Here is a 13814-nt window from a genome sequence, read left to right on the forward strand (position 1 = left end):
ATTTCAAAACAAATGTAAAAAAAAGAAAATGTTAACATTCAGAATATATGAAAAGAAGCTCTAGCAAGCACCAGATAGTACCCATCCAAATATGGTGTTCTGCGCTAGTTAATGGGCCTAGAGTCCCAGCAGGAATGGCGCCCAGCATTAGCGCACACAAGGGGTGGGTTTTGGGGTTCAAAGCTAATAACCTCAAATACAATCTGTATCTTAAAGCTAAGAATCCAGCTCTCAAGGAAATTATAAGAAATATTTATTATAATTTCTGTTGCTTGAAAAAGCGCTTTGAAAATGTTCATTTGTGCGGTAATGGCTCAATATCTGTTTTGTGAATCTGATGTGCGGTTGAGCCTACCAATAGAGGATAATGGTGCCACCAGCAATTTTCAAGGAGCGCGCACTGTCGATGCAACTAAAAGCTATTCGAACCAAAAATCTATTGCGGCAAACAACGAAGAACTGACACCGGAGGAGGATACAGGGGTAAGTGTGATTTTTATGCTTAATCGTGTGAATTGACTCCTATGAAGTAGATAGGGAAATTTGAAAACTCCTGAGGTGGTGACCAACTGGTAGTGCGTACAAACGTTGGTATTTATGTAGAACTTGAGTCGTCTGTCTCCGAGGAATGTGGTGGGAGTAGTACAAGCTTGACAAGCGGTCTTGTCACAGTGCCTTTTTCCGTCATTAGATCAACAACACGAACTCTGTTATCCGAACCGGGATTTAAATTGACCACCCTACCTAATCTCCATAGGAGTACAGGAGGAGGAAGATTATCTTCTTTTATAACCACCATATCTCGTATTTTCATGTTGGTTTTAGGATTTTTCCACTTCGTCCGTTTCTGTAGTTCATTAAGGTACTCAGTTTTCCATCTCCTGCAGAAGTTTTGATGGAGGGCTTTTAGTTTTTGCCAACGATTAACAATCGAGGCAGGATTTTCGTTTATATCTAACTCTGGTGGAGCCAACAGATGTCCACCGACCAAAAAATGGCCTGAAGTTAAAGGCTCAAGGTCAGATGGCTCATTTGAGGCTGGGCTTAGCGGTCGTGAGTTGAGACATGACTCAACTCGACAAAGAAGTGTACTAAATTCCTCGAAAGTGTACTTAGAATTCGATGCTATCTTTTTGAAGTGACTTTTGAAGCTTTTCACACCTGCTTCCCAAAGGCCACCCATGTGAGGAGCGGAAGCAGGTATGAAATGCCAAGTCAGTGACTGATGAGCATATTTTGACAACGTTTGCGTTCGCGCGTCGGATAGAAAGGCCTTAAATTCTGTTTTAAGTACTCGCGATGCTCCTACAAAGTTTGTGCCATTGTCTGAATAGACATTCTTTGGGCACCCTCGTCTCGATACAAATCTGGAAAACGCTGCAAGGAAAGATTGGGTGCTCAAATCGCTAGTGGCCTCTAAATGAATGGCCTTGGTAGAAAAACAAACCATTAGACAAGCATACCCTTTTGAAATTCGGCATCCACGCCCTCGATAACTTTTTATTTCAAATGGTCCGGCAAAATCTACCCCTGTGTTGGTGAATGCTCGCGAAAATGTTGTTCGCTCTTCTGGAAGAATTCCCATTAGTTGACTTTGCGAGCGTTTCTTGTAAATTGTGCAGGCTTTGCAGTTGTGAATAATGGACCTAATCAGTGTTTTTACTTTTGGTATCCAGTATTGCGTTCGAATGAGACGCAACATTAACTGGTTTTCACCGTGAAGAGAGACTTCATGGACAAATTGGACTATAAGTCGGGATAATCTACAACTGTATGGAAGTATTACTGGGTGACGCTCGTTGTACGCAAGATCAAGAGATGCACCAAGACGACCACCCGCTCTCAGCACATCATCTTTATCAAGAAACGGATTAAGGGAAAGCATTTCACTTTTTGATTCAATGCATTCTCTCGCTTTCAGTTTAGTTAGTTCTGGTCCGTAATGTTGCTTCTGAGCGAGTTTTATCAGACGTGTAGTCGTTGTTTTAATTTCATTCGATGAAATTAAAGAAGAATTCGCCTGAAAAGAAGCTTTTGTTTTCGGATGGGTTCTTTGAAGGAATCTCAATATATATGATAGCACCCTCAAAGCTTTAGCTAAACTAGAGAACCGTTCGAGAATGTCACTGATATCATTTAACGTTGTTGTTGTTGCATGAGCGTGCACCCGCTTTTCCTCAATATTTGTTGTGAAGTCTGTTTCCTGTATTGGCCATTTTTCTTTACCTTCTTGCAACCAAGAAGGTCCCTGCCACCACAACGAATTATTTACCAACTCCTGCGCTAATATACCTCTACTTGCTAAGTCTGCTGGATTTGTAGCTGAGTCTACGTGCAACCAGTTTGAATTTCCTACCTTATCTATTATTTTCGTAACTCGATGGGCAACAAAGGTTGACCACGAACAAGGGGGCTTTCGTATCCATGCTAGAACAAGCGTCGAATCGGTCCAAAGATTTATATTAAGATGACCTAATTCAAGATTGTTGGTAATCGATTCGACTATTTCTGCTAGTAATACCGCCCCGCAAAGTTCCAGTCTAGGTAATGAAATGGTTTTCACTGGAGCTACTTTGGTTTTCGCTAACAACTACTACTTGACTACTATTTTGTTTTCTGTTTCCACGCGTAGATAAACTGCGGCCGCATATGCTTTCTCGGAAGCATCGCAGAATCCGTGGATTTCCACCTTCTCCTTTGGTGAAAAAGATACCCAGCGGGGTATCCTTATGTTGTCGATTTCGCCGTAATTTTTTGTAAAATTTCGCCATCTTTCTAAAGTTATAGAAGAAACTTCCTCGTCCCAGTCGGTACCCTCTAACCATATATTTTGCATTAGTATTTTCGCTACAATTATTATGGGGCCTAACCAACCTAATGGGTCGAAGAGTTTAGCAATAGCTGACAATATTACTCTCTTTGTTGGGTTCACGTTATCTTCTGTCGATTTAGCTATAAAGTAGAATTGGTCGGAATGAGCATTCCACCTTATGCCTAGTGCTTTGACGCTACTAGTATCTTCGAACTCTAAGAAATCCTCACTCAGTAGGTCTTGTTTTGGTATACCTTGCAAGATTTTATTACAATTTGCAGTCCATTTTCTCAGAGGAAAACCAGCTGACTTAAGAACTGCTGAAATCTCATCCCTAGCTTTGATTGCAGAGTCTAACGTATGTCCTCCAGCTAGAACGTCGTCGACATACATATTTTTTCGTAAAATATTTGAGGCTGTAGAGTAGAGATTTTCAGAGTCTTCAGCGAGTTGAAGCAATGTCCTTATCGCAAGATAAGGAGCACAGTTTATACCGAATGTAACCGTCTTTAATTCGTAAAGACCTATTGCATCATTTGAATATTTGCGAAAAACTATCCTCTGATACTTTGTTTGGGTTTCATCTACAAGGATTTGCCTGTACATCTTCTCAATATCGCTATTGAAGACGTACTTGAAAAGTCGCCAGCGAAGAATTAAAATTGGTAGATCAGATTGGAGCACTGGTCCTGGTAGGAGAATATCGTTCAAACTGACCCCGTTGGCGGAGGAAGACGAAGCATTAAACACAACCCTAACTTTCGTTGATGTACTTTCCTCCTTTATCACCGCATGATGTGGTAGATAATAGTTATCAGCCGCATCTGGTGACTGAGGTTCATTGATTTTAAGCATATGACCCATTGTCTCGTACTCCACTACAACTCGGTTGTATTCCGTTTGAAGATCTGGATTTTTCGTAAGTCTTGTCTCATTCCTGTAAAATTGCGAGCACGCTCTTCTCAGTGAAGGCCCCAATTGGATCTCAGATGGGTATTCAGCCTTGAATGGAAGTGACACGATGTACCTTCCATCTTGGTTCCGTTTTGTTGTACGGTTATACAGCTCCTCGCACTGCGTATCCTCGGCTGTTGGCATTTTGTTTCTCGGCAGATCCTCTATTTCCCAGAAGGAGCTTAGCTGTTTGTCAAGAGCGACCTCATTGTAGAAAGAAACACGATTATTGCTGGTTGGGCTGACTGCATCAGCACGACCAGTCAGTATCCAACCGAATACTGTTTCTTGCGCTAAGAGAGTACTGAGAACGTTCTTCTTAATTCCACCTAATATTATTTGGGGATATATGTCTCCTCCAAGAACCAGATCGACTTGCTCATTTACGAAAAACCTTTTGTCTGCCAAAACAAGATCAGGAAAAACTTGTTGGGTGAGTGCGCTAACATCACAAGTAGGCAGATTCCCTGTCAGATTTGGTAGAACTAACACAAGGGCATCAATAGAAATAAGTGGGTCAATTGGTGACCGCAATTGAATCGAACACGATTCTTTCACTTGCGCTGAAACAGAATTATTGATGCCCGAGACCTGTGCTAACATCTTCTTTGTCGGCAAGTTGATTCTGCGTCTGAGCCTCTCCGTGATGAAGGAACACTCAGAGCCAGAATCAATTAATGCTCTGGCAGAGAAGTCTGTACCATTGAAATGAATATTTACTCGCGCAGTCCCGAGTAAAACCCCTTTGCTAGTATTAGCATGATGTGATTGAACGTTATTGACTGCCTTAGCTTTTCCCTTTGAAGCTTGATTATGCAATTGTGCTTGCCTAGATGTTGATGGCAAGTTGTCTACAGAAACTACTGTCTTTTCTTTTACAGATGATTTACCTGTAGTTGTCTGTTTGTGGAGAAGGGTGTGATGTCGAGAGTGGCAATTGGCACAATTGTATGAACTCGTACACTTCGACACCGAATGCCCGAAAGACAAGCAATTAAAACAACTATTATTTTGTTTAACAAAGGAGATCCTATCAGCTATGGACATTTTCAGGAATTTTGGACACATGTGTATGTGCGTTTTGGTACGCACGCCGTAGAATTTTTTTCTTGCGTCACCCTAAATTGGCTTGCGTGCGTTTGTATTTGATTTCATTGAGTGAAATGTCAAATCAAAATTTCACGCAGAACAAAAATTGGAATTTGAGTTAGCTTCGTACGCACGCCGTTCAATTTCGGCTGGTCCCATACAAGTTGTATGCGCATGAGAAATATTTGACAGTAAATTGGCGGCGTGCGTGAATATTAGGTTAGCCTGTAAGCTCCACAACTTAGTAAATGAAAAAATCCAAAACTTTATGGTACTCAATATCTATGTATGTATGTATGTACATATATGTATGCACAAACGTTTTATTTAATAATATATGTGCGTGTGTATGTACATATGTCTCTTGTGGTTGCTTTAAGTATTGGTCGCCACCCGATAATTAAATTGTGTATGTATGTGTATAGTTTTTTATAACACGTATGTTTTTAGGATACAAATATCGTTTTTTAATAAAATCAATATTAAATTAATGCTCAGTCCTCAGTCCGTCACCTGATTTGTTGTATTTTAGAGACTTTAATAGAATAAATATGAAAAATTTAGCAGCTGAAGCTTCCGCTCTTCCTTGAATAATTGCTGGTTTTTAGCCGATATTAATAAAAAGGTGCAACATTTCTCCAACCTTGTAAATTATTTATTTGACAAATATTTACCCATAAGAAAAAAAATAACAATAACAAGCAACCCTGGTTTACAAAAGAGGTGCTTAGGGCAATCAATGCAATGAAAATTGGGTTGCTTTTAAAGTTCTACGTAATAAAGCCACTTCCATTACGCGACAAGCCAAGAAAAGCTATTACCAAAGCTCCCTCCTAAGGTATTGTGGAACAACTTAAAGCATCTTCGGGTAAAATCTAGCTCAATATCGGAATGCCAACTTGACGTATATGTAATGAGTTACAACTTTTCTATAAGAAATTCAGAAAGTAAAGCTTTTGAACCTGACCGTGATCTTTTGTGTGATAAGGGAAGCAAATTTGATTATAATTATAATTTTTTCCTTAACGTCGCTAACGTTTCCGGACAGTTGGAAAGTAGCTAATGTAATACCTGTCGCGAAAAAATGCAATGCAATCTTGCCTTCAGACTATCGTCCTATAAGTATTCTGCCGTCATTATCGACAGTTTTTGAAAAACTAATTTTAAGCCTGATTATGGGTTATATGTCTGAAAAGTGCCTTAATTCTGAATACCAATCAGGTTTCCGGCGGGGGCATAGCTGTTCTACTGCATTGCTTAAAGTTCTTGAGGATATAAGGCCACACTTCGATAAAGGACACCTCACAATCCTCACTTTATTAGATGTCTCAAAAGTGTTTGACACTGTGTGTCACAATATTTACTCGAAAAGCTCGAAAAATATTTCGGTTTCGGCAATAATGCACAAAAATTAATGGAAAGTTATCTGTCAAATAGATGGCAGAGAGTAGTATCGAAAGGATCCCGCTCTGAGTTATCGGCAATAACATCTAATGAAGACTTAGAATCAATTTCCCTATGGTCAAAGCCAAACAGGCTAAACTTAAATGCATCTAAAACGCAAGCTCTAGCCTTATCCCATGTGCAATATAATCTTGAAGACGTCTCGCCAATTATCTTGAATGGCTGCGCTATAAAATATGAGAGTGTTGTTAAAACCCTAGGTTTTAAACTTAATGGGGCTCTTACATGTAAGGACCATGTCAATACGTCAGTAAGCAAGTTGTACTTTGTGTTGAGGCAGCTATGGAGAACTGTGGCATATATTCCGCAAACTACTAAACTGAAGCTCGTAAATGCCTTAATAGTGCCTATAATATCTTACCAAGAATTAGTCTATGGTCATTTAGACAAAGCTTCCCTGCATAAGTTACAATTAGTTCTTAATAACGCTGCTAGATATATTTACTTAAAACGGAAGTTTGACCACATTTCGGAGTTCTCAATAAATAATCTTGGTTGTAGCTTGTCAAAATTTTTCGACCGTCGTTCAGTGCTATTTATACATAGGCTAATCTACAGCCGATGCCCGAAATATCTTTTCTCTAAATTAAAATTTGCACAGTCCAGTCGCACAAGTAACCTCATTGTACCACAGTCCAAGTACTCAGTAACGTCAGAAATGTTTTTCGTTAGAGCCGTAAAATTATGGAACCTCTTACCAGTTGAATTAAAATTGGAATGCAATCCAAGGCGCTTCAAATTTGCAGTTCACTCTCTCTTTCTATTCTAACCTTCTAGTCGATTACTTTCAACCCTTCATGTAACTCTTTTTCCCTTCCCCTAAATGTATCTTGTTTTATTTTTAATTTTCTTTTAAGAATTTGTATACATAGATTTAAGTTTTCAAACATGTATACTACATATCTGCACTGTAAATGACTAGGTCTTATTTGTGTGTATCTGAATAAAATGAAATGAAATGAAAATGAAATGAAAATAGTGGGTTCCTGGCCACAAGAGCATTATGGGCAACGAAATAGCTGATGAGATTGCCATAAGTGCCATCCGTCTCGCTAGCGAACGAGTACAGGAAATACAAAAGTCTCTAAAAACGATCTATAATGAAATTTCCGAAAGAGCTAGGTGCCAGATCAGGGTGAGATGGAACGCATTAGCGACATGCAAAACCACCAAGATCATGTGCAATAGCAGCAAAAGAAACACCCATTTCTTGCTTATACGGTCACGTAGGGACTGCAGGACAGTTGTTGGTCTAATGACGGGCCACAACCTACTGGCATACCATGCAAGCAGAATGGGCATTAGTAGCAGTAACACATTCAGGAAATGCAGGGAGGAAGGCATGAGTGAGACGTTAGAACACCTCTTCTGTTTCCGTCCGGCCTTAGCTAAAACTCGTCTTAGATATCTCGGAGCTTCGCAGTTCAAAGGACTAGAGGAGGCTTCAAAATCGGATATTACGGCTGTCTTGAACTCCGCGAAAAGCGTTGACGTCGTATACGACGACTACTTTAGATCGCAGTAAAACGGACCTCCATCTGGCACTACAAAGGACCAACAGGTAAGACGCATCAGCCGGCCAGTGTAACCTAACTTAACCTAAATTTGTATATGAGAATTGATGTCGGTTGTGTTTTTGCTTAAAAATTACTTGTTTAAAAAAAGTTCTATAAACAAAAGATGCGCTCAACTATCAAAAGTAATAAAAAATGTTCAAAAAGAGTTTTAGATGGTGATTTTTCACGATTGCCTAATTTTTTTAATATTTCGAATACCGAAAAAATTAACTGAAGGGTCATTTCATGTAAAAGGGGAAACCGACATAAATTTATATATGCCACTATTTAAGTAGTGACCTCTTTTGAGATGACTACATTTCATTTATCTGTTGAAAGATATTAAAAAAAACACAAAAAGTTGTAATTTTTGTCTACGGAAACTTTTATTTCATTCATAATTACTTTACACCAGTCACAAGGAGATGTCCCACCAAGCACAACATTAAATATATATATTTTTTTTTTATTTATATGAAGATTATATAAACCTTATTTTAATTGAAATCGAAAGCGTATAATTCATACTTTACAACAAAGTCACATTCATTCAAATGACAGTTACATAAACCTAAGAAATCGTTTAGTATTTTTGTTAAAGCAATTTTCAATAAGTTCTGACGACATAGTTACAATTCACAATTGATCACATTCTGGAGTAAAATTTCCCACCAGTCACAATGGAATAACCCTGAACTTGTATTTTTGTTATGTAGCTCATTTTCGTGGAACGAATTCAAAGTTGGCAAATTAAATCTACGAATCCTTGTTAAGTACATATCAATGGTTAATTCTTTACGGCTGTAAAGTGTAAAAAACTACAGTAAGTGAGAGTATGAACCCCAGATCCCGCCCCTTGTGTGCGCTAATGATCGGAATTCTATGAAATTTTGATATGTAGAGAATATGAAAGAATATGCAAAATATACGCAAATAATATGCAATCAATACTGTTACGATTATCCTCGACTACCTGACGGATTTACCGAAAATCTCTAGGTTCGTATCGCTGGATTGTTAAATAAACGCTCATGATGACCAAATTACAAATTAATTAACAACACTTGTTAAGGGAATTAAAATACTTTAAAAAACTTGCTAACACTATTGATCTCTGTGTTACAACTTGACTTGTAGCTTGCTGACTTGCAACTCTGCTGTAGTATACCTGCGATCGCGCTAATGGCAACTCTAGAACGTTCTGAAGTTTGTCGCTCATTCTCTCGCTGTTCTCAGCATTCATTTACTTGACGTTTCTCTGTCGAATATTCTATGTTATTCCTCGAACATTCTGCCATTTTCTTGCTGTCCACGTAATGATCATCCCGATCAGACACACTTGCTGCAAGCCTTTCCAACTGGACCCCGTTCATCTTAGTTCCCGGTCTATTAGCGGTCTGGATTCGATACATTGCGTCATTCAGCCGTTTGACAATCTTATGCCGACCTTTCCAGTTACGTCGTTGTTTGTAGGTGCAGCCTTGCTTCCGCTGCGGCTTGTACATCAACACAAAATCGCATTCCTGGAAACCCTCTAGGCTGGATGCGTTACTGGACATTGCTTCCGGTTTATTTTCGGGAGTGCACCATCTCACATGGCCGTGCTTCTGCCGGCCACTGGTGGTGACCAGACCATGTCTCTTCTCATGGGCACCATTTTCGCCAGATTTACGCCGCTTCCTTTGGCCATGACTACCACGCTTCGATCCTTGAGCTGCACTGAAACTTTAGCAATTTTTTCCTTGCATGAAGTTTTCTTAAATCTTAAGATTCAACTTCAGTTTTATGAATATTTCTTGAAAGTTTTGTCAAGAAAGCTTTAGCAAGTTTTTCTTTAGGCTTATGTAGCTTTATAAAATCTTAAGATTTGACTTAAGTTTTCTGAATACAATTAATAAACGAAAAAGCTATTTAATACTTATATATGTAGGTGTTTATGGATATTGGATGCTTTTGATGTACTCATTGCAAATTACTTTGGTGCTTTTCAAGTATTATGTAGTTAAGCGGAGTTTTAGTAATTTTTAACCCCTCTCTGCCCCTTGCCGGAAAATGTAAGCAAAAATGTTACCCCCTCCCTCTTTTATGCTTTGGTAATAATTGGTATTTTTTAATCTGTTAAACTTATAAAAAATTTTTAAGAACATTTGATATTTGTTCAAATTAAAATCTACTAAATTTTTCAGAAAAAGCAGAAAGGTAATACTGCCCTGGTTCTTGTCACCAAAAATACCCATCGACACCATTGGGCGTTACGTAATACTTGAAACACCGCTTACCATAAAATCGAAAACGCTTTTCCGAAACAAAATTTGTATTTAAGGCGCAGATAAATTTTAAAACCTACTTGAGAAATAGGCGATTTCTCAGCTAAGCCCACAGTTTTAGAACTCTCCTTTTCTATTTATAAGTAAGATTATGTACATATTTACCTCAGTATTAATACATGACACTTTAGGTTGTATACTGCAGCCGCCATTATTAATAGAGCACTCATCAATATCTGAGCAAGAAATTCCATTTCCGGTGTAGCCAGTCGGGCATGGATTGCACTTAAAACTACCTGGTAAATTTGTGCATTCACTGTGGCATGGATTAGTTGTATCATTACACTCGTTTACGTCAATATTGCATACGGCTTCTGGAACCACTTGATTTTTGCTCCACCCCTGATCGCAAATGCAAGCGTATCCAGCATCATTATTCGCTTGAACGCAAGTTCCATGGCCACATAATTCTCCACTGGCGGCCTCCTCGCAACTGGCCTTGCGCATTCGGCAGTGAGAGCCATAAAAACCATTGCGGCACGAGCAGCTGAAAAGTCAAATATTAATGAGAGATCACCAAATAACATATTCAGCTCTTTAAAAAATTGATGAATCCAAATGCTCGCTATGAATAAAAGTCTCCAGTTTTAATCTTCGAAAAATCTGGCATAAGGTTAATACAATTTTTATCTCATAGATCACTTTGTATTGTGTTTTGAGAAGACTATGAAAGGGCAGAGAGTTTCAAACTTTGTGCAATATTTAAAGAAATTTAACAAACTTTCGTATACAATTTCTAACTTTTTTAATTAGACTTCCTAGAAAGATTCTGAGTACGCTGTTTTGTAACCCATTGAATTCTAGTAGAACAAAGTATAAGTTTCAAATGGCTAAAAATTAGGGTTGATTTAAAAAAATTTTTTTGCCCCATTTGCTTCCATATATGGAAGAAAGCCGTAACATCTTCGACAAGAACAATTTTAAAAAATCAACGGTCATTTTCAGCCATTTCCAACTTGCACATTATTCTACTAGAGATCAATAGGCTACAAAACTGCGTACTCATAATCTTTCTAGGAAATCTAATTAAAAAGGCTAGGAATTGTTTACGAAATTTTTTTAAATATTGCACAAAGCTTGAAACTTGGATTTACACGGGTTTTGTTAAAGAGTACGATATTTCAGCTATCGAAATATGTCCAAAACAACAGGGCGATCGATTTTATTCTTGTAAAATGGGTTTTCATCTACAGGTGAGTTCTATATAAGGTATAATTTAAAATTTGTTTAATATGTTCAACTAATTAATATTTAATGAAATGTTCAAGTGAATTATTTTTAATAAAAACAGTTTAAAGAAATAGTCATAAGTCATATTCTTCATGTGTTTACGCTAGCCCCCTTCACCTTAATTATGTTTACTAATTAGAGAGTTTCACTTGCAGATGTCGCTGTGATCTAAGCGGGAACAGTTACTCGTTACTCGAGTTCCTTTTCCTCGAGTCCTGTTACCCGCCTCGGATGTTGGGTTTCGCCTTCTGTGAGCACCAACCACTCTCCCACTTTGGAAGAGAACTCCGAGCAATCAAGTAAGGTCCTCTAATTAATAATACATTTGATAACCTTTTGTTACAGCATTGTGTTATACTAAACATATATATGCAATGAAATGGCCGTCAGGCAATTACATATATGTATAAGCGAATGCGAATTTGCGAATCGTAATCAACCCTTGATGGACTTCAGAGATTCGGCACCTCCTCGACCCTCGTTTGCTGTGGAATTCAAGAGGAATTCCTGGACCCCAATTCCACCCCGTCCCGAACATGGTCCTTCGAGCCGGATAGGCTTGAAGTTTTTCGTGGTTGACCCACATTTGTTTAAAATAAAATAAAAGTGGAAAATTTTTGATAAACTGCCTAGTTGCCTTCATAAAGGAGAATTTTTTATCGCTCCCCGTTAACTCGATTTCATTTTCTTGTACACGACGAATCGTGTGCAATTAAACATATTTAAATATTTTTATTTTGCGCTCATCTGGTGAATACCGCCACCAACTTAAAATTATATATTGCATTCATTGGTGAAAACCGCCACTAACTTTGGGCTTGGGGCAAATTGACACGTTTCTGGCAGCAAAATTTTTTCTCTGGTATTTCCGTGTAAATACCATCCAGAAANCCATACAATTTGTAAAGAAAGATAAACATTTTTGATAAACTGCCTAGTTGCCTTCATAAAGGAGAATTTTTTATCGCGCCCCGTTAACTCGATTTCATTTTCTTGTACACGACGAATCGTGTGCAATTAAACATATTTAAATATTTTTATTTGGCGCTCATCTGGTGAATACCGCCACCAACTTAAAATTATATATTGCATTCATTGGTGAAAACCGCCACTAACTTTGGGTTTGGGGCAAATTGACACGTTTTTGGCAGCAAAATTTTTTCTCTGGTATTTCCGTGTAAATACCATCCAGAAAACCAGGTGAGTGAACCAAATTTAGGTTGGAGCACCTTTTTCTACACCTGGAGCAGGAGCAACACATTTGGCCCCAACAATGGGAGTAGCGGCGAGAATAGTAAGTATATTTGGAGTACTAATGGTGTTTATTTGTAGCAGCGGAGCACAAAGCGAGGGCGTTTAATAGAGTGAAGAAATTTCGCCAGCGCTCCAGCATCCGCAACTGCAACCACAATCTTGCCAGCGCTCCAGCTAAAGCCGCAGCAGCAATAATACCGCCAGGGCTCCGNATAATGGTGTTTATTTGTAGCAGCGGAGCACAAAGCGAGGGCGTTTAATAGAGTGAAGAAATTTCGCCAGCGCTCCAGCATCCGCAACTGCAGGCACAATCTTGCCAGCGCTCCAGCTAAAGCCGCAGCAGCAATAATACCGCCAGGGCTCCGGCGGTAAGTGTAAAAACACAGGTAAAGTGCAGTGAGGTTAAAAGTCAGCCCGGCTGTATTGCCAGTTTGTCGAGGAGCATGTGCTGAACGCCGGCACTAGGTGCCACACAGTTAGGCGTCAGTGCGCCTTGCTGCACGGCCCCTACCCAGGCCGATAGTTTTTAAGAGCGCCGGCTGTATTGCCATTGAGAAGGCGCAAGTGCTGAACGCCGGCCCTAGGTGCCATCAGTCAGGCGTTCAGTGCGAAACCAAGCCTCCCCCAGAGGTCCACTGTGGGGGTAATAATCTTCATCAAGGCCCCCACCAGTGGTCCACCGCGGAAGCAAATTTCCAACAAGGGTCCCACAAAGTGGTCCAACACGGGACCAAATCACCAAAGCATGGGCCCCACCAGCGGCCCCACGCGGGAGCCTAAAGACTTCAACAAGGCCCCCACCAAGTGGTCCACCGCGGGAGTATAGCCAACAACAAGGCCACAACCAAGTGGTCCACCGCGGGAGCAAATCCAACAACAAGGCCCCCACCAAGTGGTCCACCGCGAGAGCAAATTGAAAAACCAGGCTCCCACCAAGGGGTCCACCGCGGGAGCAAGACCCCTACCAAGTAATCCACAGTAAGCGGCTAGATAAGGTAAGCCTTTCAATTTGCCACGTATATTCGCGAAAAACGACTGGGAAAGGGGTGCAGAAATTGCAAAAGGTTGTGCGTGAGTACCATTTCCACGCCTTCTATATATATATATATATATATATATATATATATA

General features: G+C 39.5%; 1 protein-coding gene across 1 annotated transcript in view; it reads right to left on the reverse strand.

The window, feature by feature from the left end:
* Nucleotides 1-13814, reverse strand: part of Cubn2 (Cubilin 2) — a 364924-nt gene that overhangs the window by 243005 nt on the left and 108105 nt on the right. The window contains exon 3 of the mRNA XM_017609025.1: nt 10308-10689. Within this exon, the coding sequence (XP_017464514.1) occupies nt 10308-10689 (382 nt within the window). The remainder of the gene's footprint in view (nt 1-10307; nt 10690-13814) is intronic.

Source organism: Rhagoletis zephyria, unplaced genomic scaffold (assembly GCF_001687245.7).
Source record: "Rhagoletis zephyria isolate East Lansing unplaced genomic scaffold, Rhagoletis_zephyria_1.1 Rzeph_scaffold_00183, whole genome shotgun sequence".
NCBI classification, from domain to species: domain Eukaryota; kingdom Metazoa; phylum Arthropoda; class Insecta; order Diptera; family Tephritidae; genus Rhagoletis; species Rhagoletis zephyria.